The sequence below is a fragment of the Phalangium opilio genome, unplaced genomic scaffold (genome assembly GCF_054372755.1).
Source record: "Phalangium opilio isolate 3A_F unplaced genomic scaffold, DU_Popi_V2 ptg001170l_1, whole genome shotgun sequence".
NCBI classification, from domain to species: domain Eukaryota; kingdom Metazoa; phylum Arthropoda; class Arachnida; order Opiliones; family Phalangiidae; genus Phalangium; species Phalangium opilio.
In genome coordinates this window covers 8,548,938-8,573,824 of record NW_028324255.1, presented here as the reverse complement: position 1 = coordinate 8,573,824, position 24,887 = coordinate 8,548,938, and the positions used below count along the sequence as shown (strand labels likewise).

The window sequence follows — 24,887 nt, the reverse complement described above, 5'->3', positions numbered from 1 at the left end:
AAACGTCGATCTACCGCCTCGAAAGTTTGACGACACGGCAATCGTCGTTGAGGAAACATCTCTTGGTAAAGGCGCCTGGCTTCCAGAGCATTCCCGAATGCTCGTCCATACATAAGGTGCATATCGGCTAGCTCCTTGTTTGAATAATTTTCCATAACTCTTAGGACTGTAAGTTTTTTCTGAAGAGATTGAAACTAGCACAGTCCCTTCTTATGGCAAAACAAATGTTTTTTAATTGGTCTACTTTAAGACCCTTTAAAAACATTGTAATGTACTGGTTGACATTCGATTTAGCAGGTGTAGTTATCAATCATTACTAGCAGCAATGCACTTAAGCGACTACTTTTCGAAGGATTACGCGTCATACAGTATTACAATCACGTGAGAAATAGCATTGGTCGTTTGTCGCCGTATATGTCATTTATTGCATACGTGGCCGATAGTGAATCTGTCTTAGAAGAATGTCCGACGACTAGTGTTCGGTGGCAAACGTAACTTCCACAGGGGTTCGATAACAGACATGCGAGATTGGGTAATTATACCACAGTCTGGTTAAAAACGCCGGTTTTACTCGTAAAAGTGCTTTACTCGTTGGCTTGACAAAGAAGTTGAATGGGCCATCGTTTAATGAATGAAAAACCGAGCAACTCAGCAACTACAGCGATCTGAAAACGCCGTTGTAACTTTAGGCAAAATTAAAACACACTTTACCAAATTAAATGTTTAATTTTTTGGTCTAAAATGCTTTGAGCTCTGCCCCCAGAATTGATCGTTTCTTATATATCGAATCTTTTTCAATTATGACCAATTAATTGAAAACAATATGGTCAAGCCATATTCGTCGCTTCACTTGAAGGGAAAATTCATCGCATTTTACGTGATACTTTGATGGCCCGTATCTCCGCGGGTGGTCAGTTTTGGACCATAGTTCTTTGGTGACTTAGTCTTTTTTTGACCCGTAGAATACGCCCCTGAATTTGTGACACATCTTTTTGTAACACCCTGTAGAAAGGATTAACAAAGGCATGTTTACGTTGAAACGTGGAGCCAATCCCCTACTGGGGTTTATTTACAAAACCCAAAGAATACTCTTCGCTCTCCTTTTTGGGTTTATTTTATAAACCCAAAAACACTCAAATTCTGGGCGTTACAGCTGTCAGCTGTATAAGGGGATAAAAACTCCAGTGAAATTTCTTGAGAGTATGAAATGAGGATTTAAAATGGTCTAAAATATACTGTTATCATTCTTACTGATAAAAATTACATGCTAAACAATTTCGCAATTTTTGGACAGATGTATTTGGGAAAACTGATTTTGGGGGAAATGGGGGAAAGTCATATGCAAGGAAATAAGTGGGTAGTGTAGTCTTGTGCGTTGGCAGAGGAAACATTCAGGTTTGTAAACAATTTTTCGCCTAATTGATAATGTCTTGTTAGAACAAAGGCTCAGAAAGTATCGAAGTATTGAACCACTATGTGTGTACCTTGTACTTAAGGGACCATGATGTTAATTGCTTTTAAACAGGCCAATTGATTGTTACTAACTCTGTTAATTGAGTCGTTGGCTAAGAAAAAACACATTAACTTGAAAGTGTAAAAAAAATGTTATATTTATTAAACAAGTATATATTCAGCATTATTTTCAATATTCTCGAATCCTGTGACGGGTTACATAATAGTTTTAAAATAGATTTTGAGACTAAATAAGGTATCTGATCGAATATTTTAATTTTTATACCGTGGTTATAACACTGTAAGGTTAAAGTTACTTATTAGTTGTATACACCACTGATTTTACAATTCAAATCTGTAAAGCTTCAAAATTATCTGATTCCGAAGTGAAAGCCAGAAAGCCCTTTTCACTCAAGCTGAGCTAGTTTGTAGGTTACAGTGGAAATGATTAGAGTGTGACACAGTATAATTGACAAACCTTGATGCTTTGTGTTTGAAAGTTACTTTTAAAATTGTTTAGGAGAATTAAACAGTTTAGTATGGTCACAATGAATTGCTTTTCCATCACAAACCTCTAGAGAAACCAGTTGAACATACATTGCGAAACTTCTCAGTGTTTCGTATAACAATAATTTGTTTATTAATTTATTATAAAAGTACGGTTAAAAAAGAAGTGGTGTTTTATTTAACTGTAAATCGTTACTTTTGACCGTCAGTAGTCAAGTGCTTTAGTTTGCTCTGAAATATCAACAGACAGCCGTGTTTCGGATCAAAAAGAGTAAAAAAACTATTATGACGTGCGTTAAGTGAGCACTGCCGAAGCATTTTTAGTTAACGTCACCTAATTTTAACCGTTATCACTGGTTAGAAATGGAGTGATTCCCCGAATACTAATACACGAGTATAACTTGACAATCCTTTGGGTTCTAGATCGAGACTTATTGGTTTAATTTATATACTTATGCTGTTGTTTTCAAGCGTTTCTGTCAAGTTACGTCATTTTTCATCCATTTCTTCTGGAAAATTGTTCCGCCGCAACTTCCCCGATAAATACCAATAAAGCCATTATCTGCATGATTACTAGCAGCATAAAAGCACCCGATAGGTTGTTTAATGTCAATGGAACAGCGTCGTTGTGGTCGGGTTTAAGGAAACACTTCCACAAATTACGGCTCAGTTCGTCCCACCATTTCGCTATCAAGTGACTTTCAACCATCCAACGAATCCTATAGAGAACAATAAAAACATTTGTGAAAACCAACTTATATAAGGTTCCAATGTCTTCCATTATTCTATCATTCTCAAGCGACACAAAAAATGTATTTGACCGAGTAATGAAAGGCTGTCCTGGAAGATATTAGTTAGAAGAATATTTTATAAGCCTACTGTTTTATTGCGAATCATTAAAATTTGATTTTTTGAATTTTGAAGTTGTTAAGGCCCGTTTTCAATCAAGCTTTTTAAGAAGGTTTTGCTTCAAATAATTAGGAGTATTAGGTAACAGCAAAGGACGTCTTTGTTCGGTGACCGCCATTTTTAACTGGCCTAAATTTTGAACAGAAGACAACCGATATAAACACGGGTGCTGACGAGCGTGGAGAAGTGAATTTGAAAACGGATAAAGACTTTCACTTTTACTATACCATTTGAATCGCGTTTTTTATCGGGAAAATCGCGATTTAGTGTTGAAGCGATTTAATGAAGCGAATCTCCAATAAAAGCAACTAGAAAAGCTTGATTGAAAACGGGCCCTTATCGCAGCAAACAATAATAATCAAAGCTTTGTCTACATCACGCCTAAGGCTTATTTACAAGTGGAATCCTTTACACTCTATTGCGAGGCGGTGACTAGCTCCTAAGCCACAGTTAATCGACAGCGCTCGATTCTAACCATAAAATTAGCCTAAGTAAGTTTGAATGTAAAGGAGAAATCGGATAGCATGGCGGTGGAAAATCTTCTAACTAGTGGCGGAAGAACTGGCAAACTCAACTTCCGTTTCGCAATTTGCGCTTTGTGGACCTTTTACTACGTCTTGTTAACATATACTGGATTATTTTTCAATTTCTTATTTGATAATAGTGTTGAGTTAGAGCTGATATTAAGAATATTCACCATCTTACCGCTTATACATCATCTGATATAATTGATCATCAAATTCTGGGGCTGTTAGCATACCGACAAGGAAAGTTCCACAGAGTCCATCAAAGTAATAGATGGTACGAGATCCAGTCAATCTTTGACATACGTTAGCAAAGTTCAAAGTAATAACAGTCGAGCCAGATATGACTACTGTGCCACCATCTTTGATTCTTTGAAAGAGGTCAGGTTTGCCTAGTTCTGGAATATTGAAAACCGACTTATGTACACCTTTCTTCAAGATTGTCTTCCATATCTTTTTTTCCGAATTCAAAGAGGAATTCTGAAAAATCGAGAGAATAGAGAGTATTTTACTTTTTCTTAAATAGCTTTCCTCTAACCTTAAAGCATTCGTGAAAGGAATAGTAGTCTGGATACAACAGAAGTAAGTCTGGTGTTTTCGCCAGGTCATCGCTGTTAGCGAGCTTCTCTCCCTCAGTCTTGATCATTAGTAGAGCTTTGAATTGTCCAGAAAAAGAATTGAGCAGGACGATCACGGCCAATAACCAAAAACCGAACAACAAGCGGTTTCTAAATGACTTGGGTTCCCGCGGTGTTCCTGTTAAAACCAGAGAGGAGTAGAAAAGGAACAGTATTGTGGGGTGAACTCTTGTTCTGCACCGCGAGCCTAACTAATAAGTAGGAGGTTAATCTGGCTCCTTCTAGTCGCGTTGGTTACTGATTCTGAAATGAGTTACTATTTTGCGTCTTGTTAAAACACCTCCCTGTTAAACTTTTTCATTTCCTTCACGTTTCTTTGTTTTAGGTCAAATTTATGCCGAACAAGTTGGGAAACCAAAATAACCCTCTCCGAGTCGAGACGCAATTAAGAGGTGTCTCTTAAATAATTTATTAATATTAATTATTGTAATCGTTATTAATTTACCTTAATTCTAGTTTATAGTCGTTTTAAGAAACTTTATTTCTAAAATAATTTTTAGCATAAATATTTTTGACGTTTGAATTCAAGCGTATGCTTCTTGAACAACTTTTGGAAATTTCGGGTATATAAGGCGATTGATTCAAGAATAAATGGTCAGAAAACCCGCAATTACGTAAACCTTTGGTGGAAACCCTGCCATTGGGAGACTAGACGTTTCTCGTAACCCTAGCCGGTCGCCGCGTACTTCCTAATCCTAACGATGAGAGTAGAAGCAAACAAGTTGGGAAACCAAAATAAACCTCTCCGAGTCGAGACTTGGGCTATCTACCTTGATGCCAGTCGGAACAGACAGGTGTCTGTGTTGAATGTCTGTGTTGAACAGACAAAGCCCACAAGTTGGTGCTGTTAGATAGACAGTGGAATAATGGCTAGAATAAGTGGAATACAATTTTTCCAAATTTCCGGGAACTGTGAATGCGGTCCGGAAGTTGAGAATACGATTTGCTCAGATTTGCGAAAGCGGTCCCCTGGGGTGTAACAACAGACAGACAGGTCGACAGTAGAACCTTTCCGTGAAATACGTCCTTGGGAGAGGTAAAAAGTACAAATAGACAAATCCCTCGGTCATTTTTTATAATCGGTGAAAATAGTACACTCATTTTAGCCCAAAAATAGAGGGAACCCGGAACAAATTGAAACAAAGCTGAAAATTTCAGACCTTATAGAATTTAGGGCGCTCTTTAACGTGGTTTGCTCTCCCACACTCTGCCATTGGTGGAATTTCCGCCTTATTGGAAAATGGCAGACAAAATCGAGAAAACGTTTAATAACTCTGGTTCTACTTACCCTATTAACACGTATTTGTAGAGTACCTTCAAACACATAATTTATCTCTTAAGATATTTTGCCCTACAACTAACCAGAAGTTCACAATCTGACCCTGAAGATTAGCCTCATATAAAAAATGGGGATTTAAAGCATTTTATGGTTTCTATTTTTTAATACATTTCCAAAATAAAGCATATAGTTCCCATTACTGGCAAATTTGGTTTCTTTTATGACCGGACCTGTAATGTATGGTACGGGAGAGGGTAAAATAGCCTTTGTACCATTTGACCATAAATTCAAATTTTGAATGAGCTTCTCTTCCATTAACAAGTGCGGCAGAAAAGTAGCATTCATATAGAGTTTATCAAAAAGTTAAAAAGTGACTTGGAAGCAGCCTAAATGCTAGAGAATGGGGTTGGAGGCAACTAGGATCTGAACTCAAACCAATCGTTACCACTCTACAACCTGCTCCAGATGAGCTTCTACAGATACTTTCTTATAAATGCATGGAAGTCTTTGACTTGAAATATGAGTCGCATAAAACTGGTTCATTCTGTTACTATACTTGTAAAACTGAGCTATAGATGGCGGACTTGGATGTCTTGGAAAAAAGCGCTGTTTACAAAAGCATAACCTACGTCCAGTACTTATAGGGAGCTGTAATACGATCCACTTAGGCATGTAATTATTATTACGTAATCTCCTTTCTCTTTCGGGTGTTCGATCCATGACCTGTCGCACGACAGTCCGATACTCTTCCACTGCGCCACTGTGAGACAAATGCTCCTGTCGCTAAATTAACTTTTGACGATGTATTATATAGCACTATAAGTAATAATAATATTCCCAATAAAAAAAAAATCCCAATAGGCAGAAACCGCGCAAACGGCGGGATTTGAAATCATTTGGGAATTTGGTCGAATGGTATTCGATCGAATGGATGGACTCCTGCTGGACCATCAAAAACCCCCAATTGGAAAGTTAGCGAAAAACTGATATTTTCTTTATTATTACGGAACGGTGTCGGTTGTTATCTAATAGGCCCTAGATTGATTTACTCAGTGTTGCAATTCTACAGGGCCGGTGATAGTTGGCAGGCACTATTTTCTAATCACATAAAGAATTAGCATTATTTAATATATTTACCTTCTAGGAAAAATGAGGCGACGTAAGCCCAAAAATGTGTTGAAAAACTTTCTTGCAGGGATGACTTGTTTATCATTACGTCGCTTAGCGTCGAAACTATCATCAACGTTAACATGGTTATTCCGATCCAATACCATATCTGTTTGCCATAAGTGACATTTTTAAATACCGAAAAAGTCGTACTTTTAACATGCGGGTAGTTCTCGCAATCTTGTGACCCACATATTTTAGAGATTATATTTTCCAACAAATTCTTATCTTAATGGAAAAAAGTCAGGTAACGTTACATTAAACCTTAAAAGAACGGCCTTATTCTAAATATAAAAGGAATTAAATTTTTAAAAAATAAATTATCTCTTATCACAAAATAATTACCATAAAATTAGTCTTAAAAATGAGGACTACTGCGCCGACGTTGCTTTTTTAGTAGTGTCTGCTAAATCGAACCACTAAACCCTACGGGAGTAATGGGATTGGTTGATTTCTCACAGGCAAGTATAGGTAAGAGGTTCGATTTAGCAGACGCCACCAATGGCGAAAGGCGCTGTAGTCCTCGTTTTTAAGAATAATTAAATGCCAATTATTCTAAGAGTGCGGTAAATATTATTCTTTGTACATTTAGAAAAAAACCTGTTCTTTTAAAATAGAATGTTATGTTTCTTGAACTATTCCTTTAAAGCGTAAAAGATAAAACCAGTTATTAAATTTAACAAACGATATAAATTTAAGACATACTTAAGAAATAATTTATATTATTGAAAATTTTACACGCGAATCGAAAGCTTTATCTTTTTGTGAAACTGTAGAGAATAAGCGTTTGCTGTGTTAGGTGACAGTAAACGCGCATCTTTATACAAATGCATAAATCGTAAAATTTTATTTAAAAATCCCATTTTCTGTTATAAATAGTTCCTACTCATTAATGTATAAAGTGCATTTTCATCTGAACATGTAAACCATAACTCTTGAAGAGACCCGGAGGAGGTTTTCAAATTCCGAGAACTTTATGGGGGAAAACAAATGGACTAGGCCTAGCTCTGCCTCTGATAAAAATTGCAGAACTGTGTCATTCTTAAACTTTATCTACAAATCGAAAAGCATCTGAATACTCTCTTCTCAAACAGGGGCCACAGTATCGACTGCTTATATGAGACGGAATATCTCTCGGTATAATCATAAGTTTATAAGATATGTTCCATAAGTATGACACTACCTATACTTTGTAATGCTAGAGAGGCACTGAGAACGACAAGCGAGAATTGACTACACTTGGTTTGCAGTCCATCTTCATATTTAGTCTGTACTAAGCCTTTGGCAGCGCATCACCAGGCGTCGCTTTACGAAAATCTATGACTTTCCCGCAAGGCCACTTCATGACAAGCTCTCAAAACCAGTGACAAAACTTATGAAACATTTCTTATGAAATTATGGTATCATATAGGTCACTTGACCTCAGTTTTATTCATTAAAAGTAGTTTAAGCAAAGGCTTAAGTAAGAATAACTGATTTTTTCAAATCCTTCAGAATATGGTTCTTAATTTTGATGTTAATAAGATAGTCTCGGATTCTAAACATCTTTCTTATTGAGTGCCTAATATCAAGAAGGGATTTACTATAAGAAGCCTAAAATAGCGTCCGGTGCTCGCGTGATAGTCGACAATCCCCCTTCATGGTGGGGGGAGGGTGAAAAAGGAGGCCTGACTAAGGCTGACTTAATATTTTATCTTACTCTTCGTTTTCTACCATCTATCTCTTTTACCTTTTCGTTAAGCCTTGGTTTGGTTTTTGGAACTCAGGAAATGATATGTAATTGATTCGATTTAGAAAGAATTATAGAACGAACGATTTTCACGTAGAGACAAATATTCAAAATCCATCAAGTTAGGTTCAAAACCTTTAACTAACTTGTTAACAGCAATTAAAAACCATTTGCGAACCGTTTCATGCACCGCTGGCAGCCTCCATTTTCTGTTTACTTTGCTCGAGGTTTTTTCTCTAGTCGGAATACGTCATTCGCGTCTGTATGACCTATCCCCATGGGATCCAATGGGAAAGCGCAGAGCACTGACGGATATGAAAGGGGTGGGGCTTACATGTCCACTTACACCGGCGTAAGAATAGAAGCGCAAAATCTCGTAACTTCTGCCTTCTTATAGTAAATTCCTTCTTGCTACTATAGAAGTACCGCACCTTCAAAGATGGACCATTTGTTTTCACCTGGTATGAGAGTTTACATGAATGTTTTACTTCAACACTGAAGGTCATCAAAAATGCGAAGAAGTTGTTTGGCTTTTCATTGCTTGTAGAAGCAAGAGTATAGTAGTGGCCATGATGATATATAGGCAATATACGAAAATCATCCAAATGTGATTCAGTTATAATAACAGGACCTGCTGCACCATTGAGTTTCTAGTGGAAAAAAGTTCTAGTAAACGTGCTGATAAAATTACAACATTCGAATTGGCGTTAGGTCAGATTTTTTTCAAATTTTGCCTACTATTAAATCGCGAGGTTTGAAAATATATTGTGCAAAAATGGTAATGTGATAGCTGAGAATTTGTCGCCTTTTTGGGATTAGTGTCATTACTCATTAGTCACTTTCAGTTGGTCTAACGAAACCATTGACTTATAACACAAGTTCATAAGACATGCTCCATAAGTTTGTCACTAGTTACTAAGAGCTTATCATGAAATGACGTATTGACGTTTCAAGCAACGCCTTTTGTGGCGCTGTCAAACGCTTAGCACAGACTAAATGGGAAGAAGTACTGCAAAATCGCTTGTAGTCAATTCTGGCGTCGTTCTCGAACTAGCTTTCAGTAAGTCTCTAGCATTTCGAAGTATAGGAAATGTCCGACTTATGGAAAATAAGTTTTAAACTATGCTTCCAAACATGAAATAGCTAATGTTTAGAAATATCTTTAAACCAAATTTAATCATGCAAAACAGTTGATTTAACTAAAAATTAAATGGATTTTTTGGACTTTTGGTAATTAAATGAATGCTAAATATAACCGAGCTGAACTGACTTTACGAAACACGAAATAGTTTTAATTTAGGGTCTCGAGTTTGAGAAACAGGGTACCTAACGTTAGACCATAGACGACGAGGGGTCGGACGTTCGACATTTTAGTGTACGGGATTTTGAGATTTCGAGATTTTGACCAAGATTTTGAGATTTTCCCCAGATTTTGAGATTCTGACTGAGATTTTAGATATCTTGAAATCTACTCCAAGATTTTAAGATTTCGGGATTTTCAATGAGATTTTCAGATTTTGAAGGGGATTTTCAGATTTTGAGGAGATTTTTCGGATTTTTGATGAAATTTTGGGTATTTGCAGGGGATATCAAGATTTACTATAGACCAATACGAATATTACATGAAGAGAAAAAAACTTCCAGGGGCACGCCTCTATAGTGGATAATTTCAATCATGTCAGGAGACACCGCTAGAGGCATGACCGAGTTGGCTAGCCTCTCAGATGCAGTGAGCTTGGGCTGCCTCTAGTGTTGTTTTGTGGCAACAGGGAAATTATCCAGTATGTAGGCGTGCCCCTGGAAGTTTGTTTCACTGTAGGTAATCGTATTGGTCTATTAACTTCCGGTGTTCATGGGATATTTCGAGATTTAGAAATATAGGTTTAGGTTTTAGACTATAAATTTGTTTTAATTTACCGTAATGAATACCGGAGAAAAATCGACAAAAATAGTCTAATTTGTAATACAGTACTCTTATATAGCGCAAGCGCCAAAAATCGAGACGGAAGGTAGAGTTTTACCCTCGTGTCTTCCCCTCTTAAATAGATGCAAAAAGTGTATTGTAAGCTTGGGGATTTTCAGATTTTGATATTTTAGGGTGAGATTTCGGGATTTTACGTTAAGATTTCGGGATTTCTAGATTTTAATGTGGGACTTCGGGATTTTAGGTGAAGATTTCGGGATTTTCAGATTTTAAGGTAGGGATTTCGGGATTTTCAGATTTTGAGGTAGGGATTTTGGGATTTTCAGATTTTCATATGAGATTTTGGGGTTTTTCCGATTTTGACGTGAGATTTCGGGATTTTCAGATTTTAAGGGTAAGATTTCGGGATTTCAAGATTTTCGAGAGAGATTTTAATAGATTTCAAATGAACTGTACGGGATTTTGAGAAACGTCCGACCCCTCGATAGACGAAGACCTGGTCTTTTATGTGTTCGCACACTACATTTTGAAATTTAATTTATTTCTGAACTAAATTTAATGAAAATGTTGCAAAAATTCGCCCATCTGAAGGTATTCGACTTTATTGATGAAACCCTTAATTTTTATCCGTGTACATTGAAAATAATATAAGACAAAGATTGTCTGAACTTTATTTGGTTATTTTATCGTAGGAATTTTACTGTTTTAGCAGTTCAGGCAAACATGCGGCAAAAATTGGCGCGATCCTACGCCTTGTAGTTTAGACGCAATTAATTCTATATTAATCGCAATTATGAAAAGTTTAATTTTTTTGGTTATTGATTTCGATATCTTCTAAACCAGGCGTTTCGTTTCAGGACTAATGTTAGGTACCCTGAACTTTTCCTTAGAGCAAAGCGGAAAAATCCAATATTTAAAAACCAATGATTAACTAAACTAAGTACTGACATTATTCTTAAGTTCTAGCATTGTGCCATTCCATTCACCATCTTTCCCGGGCAGACTGGTCAAATCAAAACTTGGTATCATATGAAAACTGAAAGTTAAGGATAAAAATGATGCATGCAATATCACACATTAATCTATAAATCAATTTTCATTGTATTTGTACACAGGCTTACCTAATATTTAGATCTTGGCTAAGTACGGAGATAATTCTTGATACAATTCCCCCAAATTCCATTGATCCTTGCCTTACCGCACTATATGGGTAGATCTGACAAAAAAAGAAAGTTTAATGTTATATGAGATGCTAATTTAGAATATAACTGGCTCATCCCGAGTGCTTCTTCAATTTTGGTTGGTCTATAAAAGTGACAGTAGATAATATTTCGCGATTACTAGACCTAAACATTGTGCAGAATTATATTGAGATGAAAAGATTGAAAACGGCCGTTCAATTTTGGACAAGCTTCTACTGACGAATTCAGATTTAGCCAAAAACGTTCGAATTTGAACGAGGAGTGTCATTTCGATCAAAACTTAACGCTAGCATTCATTTGTGAACAGCTTATATATTACCATTCAAAAATGGATTTTTATCCCATTCAATTTTGAATAACTAACTGCCTTGCGTAAATCATGAACGAAATAGTGATAATTGTTCACTATTTCGTTCATGCGTAAATGAAGCGTTCAGACATGGTTATTTTTGGCGTTCAAACGAGACTGTTTTTGTTCAAATGAGAGCGCTATTGTGCGTTCAAGGAAGAGTTTCTTGTCGCATACACAGTAGTTTTTTGGGTATAAATCCAGGATTACCTGCTAATTAATCCAGGTTCGTTCCAAAGGGACTAGGTTTTGGGGGGGGGATCCCACTTACTTTTGCCTACTAGAAACCAAAATTTGCCAAGTGACACGCAGTAATGTATAGTATCGTGTTACTCAGGGTTCGTAAAAAAGTTTTGGAATGAAATTCCCTGACTTTTCCAAGACTAAATTAAACAAATTTCCCTGACAATTTGCAATAACTTACACGGCGAGGATAAATTTTGAAACTAGTCATTATATAAAGTTTTCGAAATTATAGGATAATACGCATGACTGATAATAATAAACTAGTAAGTGAAAAAGTGACTAATAATTTTAAAAATAGTGAACCGAAAGTAACTAAAAATGAAAAAATGAAGATATTTAAAAGATCTCTCGGTCGGGTAAAATCTTATTATGTTACTAACACTCTTTCAAAGCAAATCACATCACTAATTTCCATAATTCGGACTTCTGTTTCTAATTAAAGACGCTATAAAAGTGTCTCTCGTAATGAAACACATTCTATGGTTTGAGATAATTGAGGTTAAATGCTCCCTCGTACAATAAATATGGCTTAATTCAGTCCAATCATTTTGACAAAAGTTTTTATTGTTATAAGTATAAGCAAACTATTTTGTTTTAATTTAATAAGATGCAAGTTACATCCGGAGCGAGCGAAGCAAACAAGTAATAAAGAGCTAAAATATTTAACAGAGTGTACAGTTCCGATATGAGCCGTGAGATTCAGGGGTGCGACGTTGTCTCTCTCTCTGAAATATGTACCGTTCTACGCAAGCGCAATTCACTCCTGGTTTAAGATAAACCCTAAGGTCTCCCCGTTACTCTCCTCTAGAGATGCCTTTCTAGGGATTCCATTAGTTTCCTCACCGTTTATTACTACCGCCAACGGTCACCGCCTCACCCCAGATTTGTTTGGTTGCCTCGCGAGCATTCGTGTACGCGTTCTGGGGGACCTTTTGGACGACCGAGGACGGTGGCGCCCACAAGGTGCTTTGCTCTTTGGTCGCCCCCTTCTCGAACGCTCATTGCTTGTGTCCACCAGGTAATCAGTTCGTGCATCCACTCCTTCCCTGCCGTTTTTACAGCTAGGGGCCTCAATCCCACTGCTCAGTTCACCCCTGATGGTGGATTGAGCCTCTATTCCGCGTATCGTTTCGGTTATTCTGAGCGAAAGCTTATGATTTCTAATTCCTTACTAACCTCTGCGCTGTGTACATTAGTGGTTTCGAACCGTTTCTCTCCCATAACACCAGTAACTCCCCCTAATACCGCCCTCATTCCGTCTCTTCAGTGGTGGAATGGTCGTCAGCTCTCCCCATTAAACAGTAGAGCGGAACTCTGTGTCCGTTGGAGAGCCCTTCATGGTTCTCTCCCTCACCCCACGCGTCTCTCTTACATTGTCCTTTCCATGGACAACCGATTTTGCCCGTTCTGTCCCGCGCCAGGTTCGTTTCTCCATATGAACTATTTTTGCCCTTACGTCACATCCGTTTTGACCCTTCTTAATGACTGCCTTTTCCGATGGAAAGGCCACCCGCCACCCACCAGAACACTTTTGGTCTTTGGTCGCTTCCCCAGGGAGGGATCATACCATTTGTAATTTCACCTTTGTCATGACGATGGTTGTTCTCGCTGAGATTTATGCGGACCTTTCCAATATCGCGTTATCCGCCCATACATTCACTAACTACGTTAACCGAGTCAAATCCCTAATTATTAACCGGATTGCTGCCCGTTTTAAGGCGGAAAGATCCCGTGTCCTGACTAATACTGATCTAGTCCATTTTAAATTACGTTGGGGCTTTGAACAGGAACCGCATTGGTTCTGATCCCTCAGTGCACCAGTTTTTTGATATCTGATACCTTCGACGGTTATTTATTTTTTTGTGTGTGTATTTATAAGTATCGCATTTTTTTAATGACTTTTTGACCAATATGCCTTAATATTCTTGTTTTTCTGTATAATGTACTTTAATAATTCTGTTTGTGTATTTTTAAGTATCGCGTTTATTTAATAAGTTTTTGACCAATATGCCTTAATATTCTTGTTTTTCTGTTTAATGTACTATAATCACTATAATTGCTAAATAAACTAACCAGTTTGAAAAACAAAAAACAATAAAAACTCTCTGAAATATGTAAAAAAACCGATTCCCCGCAGTTTAGCGAAGTAGACATTTTTCCATGAGGAAAACTGCCAAACTGCGCCTACACCCGCACGGTCATGAACTAGGAAACTTTGTACTCGACTTAAAAAAGCCAGAGAGAATTCAGCAAAATGAAAATTTAGAAATCTTAGTAAAACAGTTTCTTTACAAATTACAACTGTAACAGCCCAACAAACCAGAAAATCCTAATCTGGGTGCACCCGCCAAGTTGTCGTGCACTACCAGCAATCCTTTACCCAAAACATTTCAGCCTCATTTTCACCCCCTCGTAACTCGGTACTGGGGAATAGTACACCACTCATATTTGCACCTCAAGGGCACAGTGTTAATCCTAGGAAGTCCTCCAACTTCCAGCTTTCTAACTCATTTGGTTTCTGTGATAATCCTATGTGAATATGGCACATTATGAGACTGACTGACTGACACATCATCAAAACCTCTAGGGCATTTCCGGTGGTGCTAGAATGATGAAATTTGGCATACTTGTACCACTAAGCATACAAGCAAAGGGAAAAGTCCCAAGAGCGGGAGTTTTCCCCTTTTAGCCCCTGAAATGAGGGTTTAGAATTAGAGTCATCATCTAAACCTCTAGGGCACTTCCGGTGTTGCGGGAATAATAAAATTTGGCATACAAGTAGGACTTGGCATACAAAGAAAGGAAAAAGTCCCAAAAGCGGGAATTTTCCCCTTTAGCCCCTGAAATGGGGGTTTTATAATTTAGAACCCCTCGTAGTAGGACATTATAATTTAATTTTTTCGTCTTTTAATATTAATATTTTTTTACAAAAATATGATTCTTTCGTATTGTAAAATTTATGTTTTTTACTTAATGTTTTAGTAAATAAATGTTTTACTCATTTCCTTTTCATTTCGTCTGAAATGGTTCTAAGCATGTTTTGATTCATTTAGTTTTTTTTAAATCTATTCTGTTGATTAAAAGTGTTACTTGCCACAATATAGTGTTCTTCGAATAGAAATACGGTTAACAACTGTGATTATAGTGTTCTTCGAATAGAAATACGGTTAACAATTGTGATAAATGTGGTAATGTGGTAAAAGTCGATTAAAAAATATTTTAAATCTTTTAATAATATAACGTACAAAAAGAAGAGAAATCCCAACAAAAACATCTCTGTAAAAATATGCCAAGTTGTTTGGCCGTAAAAAGAAGTGAGATCTAAAATACGGCCAAGTTATTATCTCCAGGTGAACCAACATTTCATTCGACTTCTCAAGAATTTTTTTCTGACTTGGCCATTAGCATTCCAAACTTGCATCCTTCTTCTTTGCGCCCGTGAAGGTGAAGAACGGAAGTTACAACTTTAACCACAAAGGCTATTCAAGAATATTTAACCAATTTGATTTTATATTTTAATTTCGATCCATAGGGTATCTGAAATTAAACGAATCTTTGAAATGCTAATGGCCAAGTCAGAGAAACATTCTTGAGAAGTTTTAAGTCGAATAAAATGTTGGTTCACCTGGAGATAATAACTTGGCCGTATTTTAGATCTCACTTCTTTTTACGGCCAAACAACTTGGCATATTTTTACAGAGATGTTTTTGTTGGGATCTTCATTTTGCCAAGTGAGACTGTGAGAGTCAATTTGCCAACTCAACAAAAACATTTTCGGGGGGGGGGGGTATTAACTAAACCTACAGACAGTGCTTCTAATTGGTTTCGCACAACTTAACCCAACAAAGATTTCAATAATCGATAAATTTCGTAAAACATTGAATCATCACTAGTACCAGTGGTATAGTTTCTATAGCATTTGAATTAGCCTTTCTCATGTTCTATAGTTTTAAGATACTCTTTGCTGTATACCATTTCTTACAAGCCCACATTTAATCTCTTCGAAATACTTGACTTATTTCAGAACCCAATTGTTATTAATTCATGCTTTTTTTAATTATTTTTTAAACCTCTTTTTCAACTAAAATTATTTTAGGAATAACGTTTTTTAAAACGACTTAACTAGAATTAAAGTAAATTACTTTCGATTAAAATAATATCAAATATATTATTTAAGAAAAAACTCCTGAGTGGGTATATAACCCTCGTCTCGACTCGGAGAGATTTATTTTGTTTCCCAACTTGTAAATGGTACAATCATGTTTGAAATATCTCAATTTTAACCAATTTTAACTGATTCCCGTATATAAAATAATTTATAAAATCAGGTAAAAAGTTATGTGAAAAACAGCACTACTTACGGGCAAATAAAGAAATTTCAAAACTCTTTTGTTAGAGCTGATATTGGCCATAACCAAACTGAAGTACGTCAAGAAAGGAAAGGTTTTCACTTTTATGTGTCCCAAGCCGCTTGGACTCGATTTGACCGTAATGGCACTCAATCTTACATTGTCAGAAAGTTTCTAAGATAATGTACATCTTGACATTTGTAATATCATAAGAAAATAATATATAACTCGCTATAAGTATGAAACTCTCCATTTATGCCATTTAAACAGCATTTTCTTCCATTGAAATTTGTAAAAAGTTTCTAATGCCACCTATTAAGAGTTTTGGCGTTAAAAAGATGAAATATCTGTTTAGAAAATTATCAAATTTTATGTTGTAATTAAATGGTTAAAGGTCTGGACGTTATTATTATGATAATTATAACTGATTAAGTACATGTCAAAATTATCATAATAAATTAATAGATGGCGCGAGATTTTGACGAACGAGGCTAGCGCCTACACTGGTACGAGGCATGGAGTATCTTGTTTCTCTACGGGCGCGGTGATATTTCCCCGGCCCATCGTGCCTTTCGCGGACACCTTAGGTGGCGGCGGAGGTTTCGCCCCCTTTTAATCGTAGTACTGAAACTTCTCCTAAGGGGCGTACAAGCGTAAGCGCGCCAAATTTGGGAGCAAATGCTGTAGTATGAAAATGTACTACGTTTCATACTTATAGGGAGCTATATATTATTTTCTTATGGTAATATTTAAACTGACGGAAGAAATCTGAAAACTTTTATTTTGTTCCTTTAATAACTAGCTTTCCAGAGGTTGAATCAATACGTATACGATTAACGGAAGTTTATAATATGAATGAATGAAATGGTTATTGCCTATATTAAATAATACAAATTGTCCACGAGAAAAATAATTTATAATTTCTTAAAAAAAAGCCTTTGTCAACAGTTACATTGGCATTATATCCGAACATTATTTCCTTAAGGGGATCGACAGTGTATTTTTTAATAACGGTAATCTTATTTGACTTATTGCTTCAGAAAGAATAAATCATAGATCATTGATTAATATCAAATGAAATTTACAATTTATTTCTAAAAATGTCACTTTATAAAATACTACCAGTGAGCACAAATATTAAGGAGAGTTAAAGATAGAAGGGGAAAGGTAACCATAACGGCTCCTACTAGTTTGCACACCTGGCACCTACAACTGATTACGCAAACCTTGCACACCTTTCAGGAACACCCCACACTACTTTGCGCAACTTTATATGTAAACCAATTAAGCAAACCTTGCACACCTTCATCATCCCCCCTACTACATTGCACACCATAGTTTGGGCATACCCATTAAAAATTAGCTGCAAAGAGTAAGAAACAGTTTAGTTCTATTTTTTTAAACTACTTTAATTAAATGCGCTTTCAATTCATGCACATTTACTGCAAGCGTTTTAATATTACAGCTTTTTAGTCTTGAACACCTTTTTTCTGAAAGCTCTGTTCAAATTGCGACATAAAGAATAAAAAGCTCCCCTTATATTTTTAAAAATAATTTATACTCATGTTTGCATAGCTTTCAGGTCTTGCACACCCTTACTGTTTTCTGCAAAAGCTGCTCAAAATAGCACATATAGAATAAAAACCCCGTCCTATTTTTAAAACTACTATCTAACCATATTTCTAAATTGTTTAAAGGTTTGCGCAGCTTTATCCTCTTGCCTACCTTTATTATTTTCATTAAACTTTTTCAAAATACTACATATAAAATAAATAGTCCGTTGAAGCTTTTTCGTTTAGCACACCCCTTGTTTTCTGCAAACACTGTCAAAACACCACATATGGAATACTATGTTATATTGAAAGGTCCGTTTGTAAAGATCGCTTAACATTTGAGATACAGCGAAAAAACTATCGAAAATTGCACAAAATGGGTCATTTTTGATCAATGATTACTCTTAAACGCGCAAGTGAATTGGGACGCGATTTTCTTTAATATGTAGTGTAAATGCCACACTACAGAAATACCCGGAAAGATATTTGCGGTTTTGGCTGGTCTTTTAACAGTTGGCGTTCCAAAGTCTAAAAAAACAGGGAACGAAATATGCAAAACGATTAACGACGCTCTTAAAAAACATACAGCCCCTTAATTCAAACAATAGGGCAACCCTAACTTGAGTAATATCAGAAGTAGGATGAGACTAGAAGTAACGAGCTCTAGCATAATTGGTAATAGATCCTGGCACTAGTGAACAAATTTGAGGATTTTATGCCGCTTCCATCGCGCCTACTTTAGAGAGAAAAACAAGACGACCTCAAGGGCTCGTAATAGTAGCACATCGTACGAGTGAATAGCCCCTCTATCTCCTACCCTAATGAGTGGATAACCCCTGTATACCTTACCCTAATGAGTGAATAGCGCTATGTTTTACAATGCTTAAATGATTTACCGTGCATAAAATCAGAGTGAATAGCGCTATGTTTTACAATGCTTCAATGATTTACCGTGCATAAAATCAAAGTGAATAGTCCCTCGATGCTCTACCCTAAATAGTGATAAAATTATTATCCGTATAAATTTACTTATGCTGTAATAGTAATATTCCGGCGAATCGAAGAACAGATAGTTTTAGTGATTATCCCCTCGATGAGTTTACAACATAGACTTATGCCGTTGCACACTTATCGCATCTTATAAATTTATAACATGAACTTATGCCCAGAAGCGTTTGAAAGAGAAAGAATTCGGTAAAAAACCCAACTTGAGTTCTTTCTTTGTGTAAACCCCGAAATTTTTATTGCATATAAAGTTCGGATTCTTAGAAAAGTCATGGCTAATTAGGTAAGTCAATATGATAAATTTGTGTGTTCATAAAAGACTACAGATATTACTGTTTGTTCATTAATATTTTCACAGTGCATCCGCATTGTACTGTTAGAGATAAATCATGAGCCTTCCCCCTTTAAAATCACCAATTAATGTAAAATATCACCTTAACACAATTTATACCTTTTCACTCTAGGTGCGTTCATTAACATGTGCGTTGTACATTCGCTTTGCAATGTTATAGACAAATCATAATCCCCACCCTTTGAAAATCAAAAATCACTTTTTTTAGTCTCCCTTTAAAAAGACGAACGATACATCTTCTTCTTCTTCTTCAGACCAAGCCAAACTAATACCCCCATCGTTAGATGTACATCAAACGATGTGGCTAAAAATTGTTCACCAATTAATGTAAAATATCACCTTAACACAATTTATACCTTTTCACTCTAGGTGCGTTCATTAACATGTGCGTTGTACATTCGCTTTGCAATGTTATAGACAAATCATAATCCCCACCCTTTGAAAATAAAAAATCACTTTTTTTAGTCTCCATTTAAAAAGACGAACGATACATCTTCTTCTTCTTCTTCTTCTTCTTCAGACCAAGCCAAACTAATACCCCCATCGTTAGATGTACATCAAACGATGTGGCTAAAAATTGTTCGAGTTCCAAAAATTTTCTACCCCCTTCCCTTCAACCGAGGAACACGGACGCGGGTGCTTGAATCTAGTTCGGTCGTCTACCACCGCAAGCGCCTCATGTTTTGGAGGGAAAACTCAGAAACCGCTACCAGAGGGCCAACCATTGGTGTGTGATCAAGAATATTCACTTTAGATAAGTGAAGAATTTGGTTACCTCATTACTTCTAGTCCCTTATTCTACTTCTGGTAATATTGAAAGAATTTAAAAAATAAATTACGATGAGAGCACTTTGTACCTCTACCTCTCCGGGTTATGAAAGTAGGTCATGTGATTACTATCTCCAGTGCAGTATGTCTGCTGAATTGTTGACTTCTGCTACAGAAGAAGAAGCTCGCCCCATTCAAGAAGGAATTTACTATAAGAAGACCTAAAAAGGCGTCCGATGCGAGCGAGATAGTCGACAATCCCCCCTCATGGGTGTGGGAAGGCTGGGAACCAAGGTGGGACGTAATATTTTATCTTACTCTATGTTTTCCACCATCTATCTGTTTTACCTTCTCGTTAAGCCTTGGTTTGGTTGTTGGAACTCACGAAATCATAAGTACAGTACACTTGATTCGATTTAGAAACAATTAGAGAACGGACGATTTTCACGTAGAGACACATATTCAAAATCCATCAAGTTTTGTTAAAAACCTTTAACTAACTTGTTAATGGCAATTAAAGAACATTTGCGTACCGTTTCAGCACCGCTGGCAGCCTCCATTTTTTGTTTACTTTGCTTTGCTCAAGGTTTTTTTAGCCACATCGTATATATACGATGAGGCTATTAGTTTGTCCCGCGAGCCTGTGGTGGTGCTAGTGGTGGTGGTGGTGGTCATGGTAGTAGTTTTTCGCGATTTGGAATGTGGTCAGAGTTACCCAAAGAAATGGTTATGTCAGAGCTAACGGAAGAAATGGTTATTTTATGCCTTTGGCAGTATAAAGTTTTTCGTTCGTCATTGAAGGGAGGGAGAGTGAACGTGAGAGAATTGTGGTGAGGTGATATTTTTCGATCGTGTATTTTAAAAGGATGGGGATTATAATAGTAATTTTAAGCATTGTATTTAATTGTACAGGTAAGGTTAAGCTTTGTGAATTGTGGTTTACGTTTCCTCGATATATTTAAAGCTAGAGAGAGAGGATTTTAATATTGCCTTAATTTAAATGGAAGGTTTAATACTCCCTTCAAAATTTCGGTCACCCGTGGATAATAAGGGTTTCACGCCATCAATCATCCCACTCACCGATTTCAAAATTCAAAGAAATCGATGGGGATTTTTAAGAAGCAAAAGCAAGTAAATACCCACGTTATATATAAAATGGTGTTTATTATTAGAATTTACGTGTATTTCTTCTCAAATCGAGAAGAATTTTAAAAGAAAGTACGAGCGGGCAAGGTATCGATGGGACTAATAGTTTTGCCTGAGTAGTAGTGGTAGTAGTAGTAGTATTAGTAATTTAGTAACGGGCGTTGGCGATATTTGATTCTCTTTACCAAGCAGTCATTGAAAAATTATTCCCTCTGACCGGTATACTAGGGGATATTTCACTAGAAGTATATTTATTGTAGTAGGGATAGCGAGAGTACGTAAGCGATGTGGCTTAATATGGGCTAGACCATCTTGTTTATCTAGTTTTAATACGTCATTCGCGTCGGTATGACCTATTCCCACGGGATCCAATTGGAATGCGCAGAGCAATGACGGACATGAAAGGGTTGAAGCAAACATTTTATTTGGTTAAATAATAGTTCTTACAAAACCAATTGTTCTTAGAACTGTTGTGTATTGGCCTTACTCGATTAAGTTACACCAACTACTGTACAATAAGAAGTTTAATGATATATATACAATGACTAGTTACATAACTCGTAGGTCCGATTACATGGATAACAACTGCCTTATCGACTCTGTACTAAGGGTATTTATACTATTTGTTATCAGCATAGATTAGAGCGTAGTAGGTGTATAATAGGCGAATTGGTTTTTTTTACAAACATAACATCTACTTTCCTTTTTTTTATAAGCCTAATCTATTGACTGTTTTACGTTGTCTATTTGAACGGCGAAGTTGATGTCCATCGTTGGTGTCGTTTTTGTGGGTTATTGATCGACCGGGCGTCGGGTGTTGTTCTTGAGTTACGGGTGTCTGGTGGTCGTTGGTGCTGGTGACTGTTAAGTTTCTTTCGTCAGGCTCCGTTGTTTCGTGTGTAGGCGTTGGAATCCAAATTTGTTCAATAGATGTCGGATTTCGATGATTGGATGGGCTTGAGTTGTTTCCAGGCTCCGTCTGTCGTTTCCGTAACTGGTTTTGGTGCTTCCGTAAGGTTCGGCGTCCGCATGTTACTTCGTACATCATGTTGCCGATGCTTTTATTTACTTGTCCAGAAATCCATTTAGGTCCACGGGAGTAGTTCCATATGTATACGAAATCTGAATTGAGGAACGTGGTGGCTTTAGATCTTTCGTCATTAGGATCTTCTACATGATTCCTTGGATGGCATAGGTCTAGGCGCGTGGTTATGTTCCTTCCCAGCATTAGCTCGGCTGGAGATTTTCCACAAGCCAGTGGCGTACGTCGATGATGCATGAGAATTCGAACTAGTCTTTCTTCTAGCGTGCCTACAGCAGTGCTCTTTAAACCGTCACCGACGATGTCCTTTGCAGTCTTGCTTCCTCCTGATAGTTTGTCGAGGGCTCCTTTAACTGTGCGTACGTTCCTCTCTGCAAGTCCGTTTGACTGTGGGTGGTAAGGGGCTGACGTTAAGTGTTTGATACCATTACTTGTGGTGAATGTCTTGAATTGGTCGCTCGTGAAACACGTTGCGTTGTCGGTGACAAGTGTTTGATTTATCCCAAAACGAGCCATTTTAGAACGCAGCGCGCGGATGACTGACTCGGTAGACGTTGAAGGGGCTTGGTTTCCGGGTCTGGTTGTGTCCATCCATGGATTACGCTGGACAGTACTCTCGCTAGCGTTGAATCTTGTTCAGTTGCTCGCTGAATGTCCGCGGTCGTTGTTGGCCTGTTATCTAGTTTTTCGATGAGTAGCACGTATTCAGTAGGTAGAGGAGGTTCAAGTGTCTGGGCTGGGAGTGGCAGACGACTCAAGGCGTCAGCGTTTGAATGTAGGTTTCCTTTCTTGAACTCTATTTGGTATTGATAGGCGGATAACGCTAAGGCCCATCTCTGTAGTCTTGCGGCTGCCATCTGTGGTGTTGGCTTGTTCTCGGACAACAGGCTGACTAACGGTTGGTGATCTGTTATCAACTTGAATGGTCGTCCTAACAGATAGTCTCTGAACTTCGTGACACCATATATGAGTGACAGTGCATCTTTTTCAATTTGTGGATAGTTCTTCTCGGCTTGAGATATCGTTCGATTGGCGAACGCTATCGGACGTTCTTCTCCATTGATTTGATGAGAAATTACGGCAACAATACCAACAGGTGATGCGTCGCAGGCAAGTCTTATCTCTTGACTAGGGTCGAAATGCACAAGGAAATTTGACTTGACAAGGAACTGCTTGGCTTTATTGAAAGTTTCCTTCTCAACGTCTCCCCATTTCCATTCCGATGTCTTTTTCAGCAGTTCATACAACGGAGCTAGCTGTGTAGCGTAGTTCGGCACGAATTTCGCATAGTAATTGAGAAGTCCCAGGAAGGATCTTAGTGGAAACCAAATGATTTGAATACAAAGGACTTCTTAGTTAAAGTTCGTCAAATAAGAGAGACGGTAGGAATGGCCGATGCCTTATTCATCCAAACGTGGATTCCACAAATGTTCATAGGGCCCGCTTTAGGTGGTGGCAGTCAATAATAGTTAAACCTCTCACCTTTGACGAATTCCAAAATAGGGTAAAGATGGAATTTGATTTTCAGGTCAATGATTCAGTATTGCATGAACAATTGCTTAATAGAAAGCAAAGAAATGGGGAAGGGGTGCGTGATTATAGCAATAGCATGCGCGAAATTTTCCTTCACTTAGAAATCCCATTATCGAATCATCAGCAAATAGAATACATTTTTAGGAATTTGAATAAAACCATGAAGCCCCTTTTGTCACTATTTTCGTACACCACAGTAGGGGAACTTCTAGCTCAAGCCACCCGCCTTGAAATGGCACAAGGTAGGGGACAGGTTGTGAAAACGAGAAAATTGCCCAACCTGATAGTAGTAATTCTAGGCATAAAAGACACAATCCTGAAAGTAAATCAAAACATAGTAGTACGCCTGGTTTTCACTGGCCCAAAACGCAGGAAAAAACCTTGTTCCAGGCCGTTTTTTCAGAGGTAACTTTCCGCAAAATTTCGCGTTTTCTGGGCGGCAAGCACGGAATTGGTTTTCTATTTTTCCGCAAAATTTTACGGAAAGGAAAGCGGTGGCCAATAGGAATCGACGAATGCGTGACATCATAGGATTGTTTTTGGTCAGCTCGCAAGATTTTTATCGACGCCATTTTTATTTTGTAACAGAAAGCCCAGCTCTCGGTCGTCTGCAAGGGGTCGGAGGGCGAAACCGTTGCAATTTAATTGAAGGCGTTTGTGTTGTACAATCAAATTTTTAAAAATGTATAGTTAACGATTTGTTAAAGAAGTTTGGCTTAATCGTTATTTATATGATAAAAATGAACGTTTCTACAAAGATAATAAATTCTAAGAAAATAGATAACTTGCTATTGGTGTGTTTTCAACATAAATGGTAAGCCTTGGTCTCCACGAACTCGCACTCTTTCATATTACAAGTACTGAAAACGTTTTGCCGCTGTAGTTTTAAAGAATTTTCCGCAAAATTTTGCGGTTTTTTATTTACTGTTCCGTGAAATTTTAGGCAGTGAAAACCAGGCTGTAGTCGGGAACGTGTCCTCTTGTGTTTTACATGCGGGAAAGAGGGACATAAAACACCCGCATGTCCCACTATAGTCTGTACCATTTGTAATCAAAATGGGCACATTAAACGCTACTGTCCATCAAAGTCCAATCAGGGAAACGGGAATCGAGGAGGACAGAAGGAGGGGGTCCTGCCCCAAAGTAAAAACCCTACTGAATAGCCCTTTCACAACCGTTTGTTTTCATGTCACAAACGATAGCACTAAAAATA

The 24,887-nt window shown here is 37.3% G+C and overlaps 2 protein-coding genes across 2 annotated transcripts; both read right to left on the bottom strand.

The window, feature by feature from the left end:
* Positions 1-1,476: 1,476 nt before the first annotated feature.
* LOC149584721 (glutamate receptor U1-like) lies at positions 1,477-20,513 on the bottom strand. The gene is made up of 15 exons (XM_089863498.1): positions 20,455-20,513; positions 19,167-19,235; positions 19,037-19,108; positions 18,762-18,820; positions 18,231-18,356; positions 17,719-17,774; positions 17,579-17,638; positions 16,288-16,449; positions 11,251-11,345; positions 11,078-11,165; positions 8,552-8,855; positions 6,447-6,542; positions 3,931-4,148; positions 3,574-3,872; positions 1,477-2,678 (listed from the first exon to the last, which is right to left on the bottom strand). The coding sequence occupies exons 1-15, from the start codon at positions 20,511-20,513 to the stop codon at positions 2,456-2,458; spliced, it is 1,986 nt and encodes a 661-aa protein (XP_089719624.1). The 3' UTR covers positions 1,477-2,455.
* A 1,295-nt stretch (positions 20,514-21,808) lies between these two features.
* Positions 21,809-24,246, bottom strand: LOC149584720 (uncharacterized). Its single transcript, XM_089863497.1, has 3 exons — positions 24,188-24,246; positions 22,651-23,455; positions 21,809-22,585 (listed from the first exon to the last, which is right to left on the bottom strand). Exons 1-3 carry the CDS (start codon positions 24,244-24,246, stop codon positions 21,809-21,811), a joined length of 1,641 nt encoding a protein of 546 aa, XP_089719623.1.
* Between the last annotated feature and the right edge of the window lie 641 nt (positions 24,247-24,887).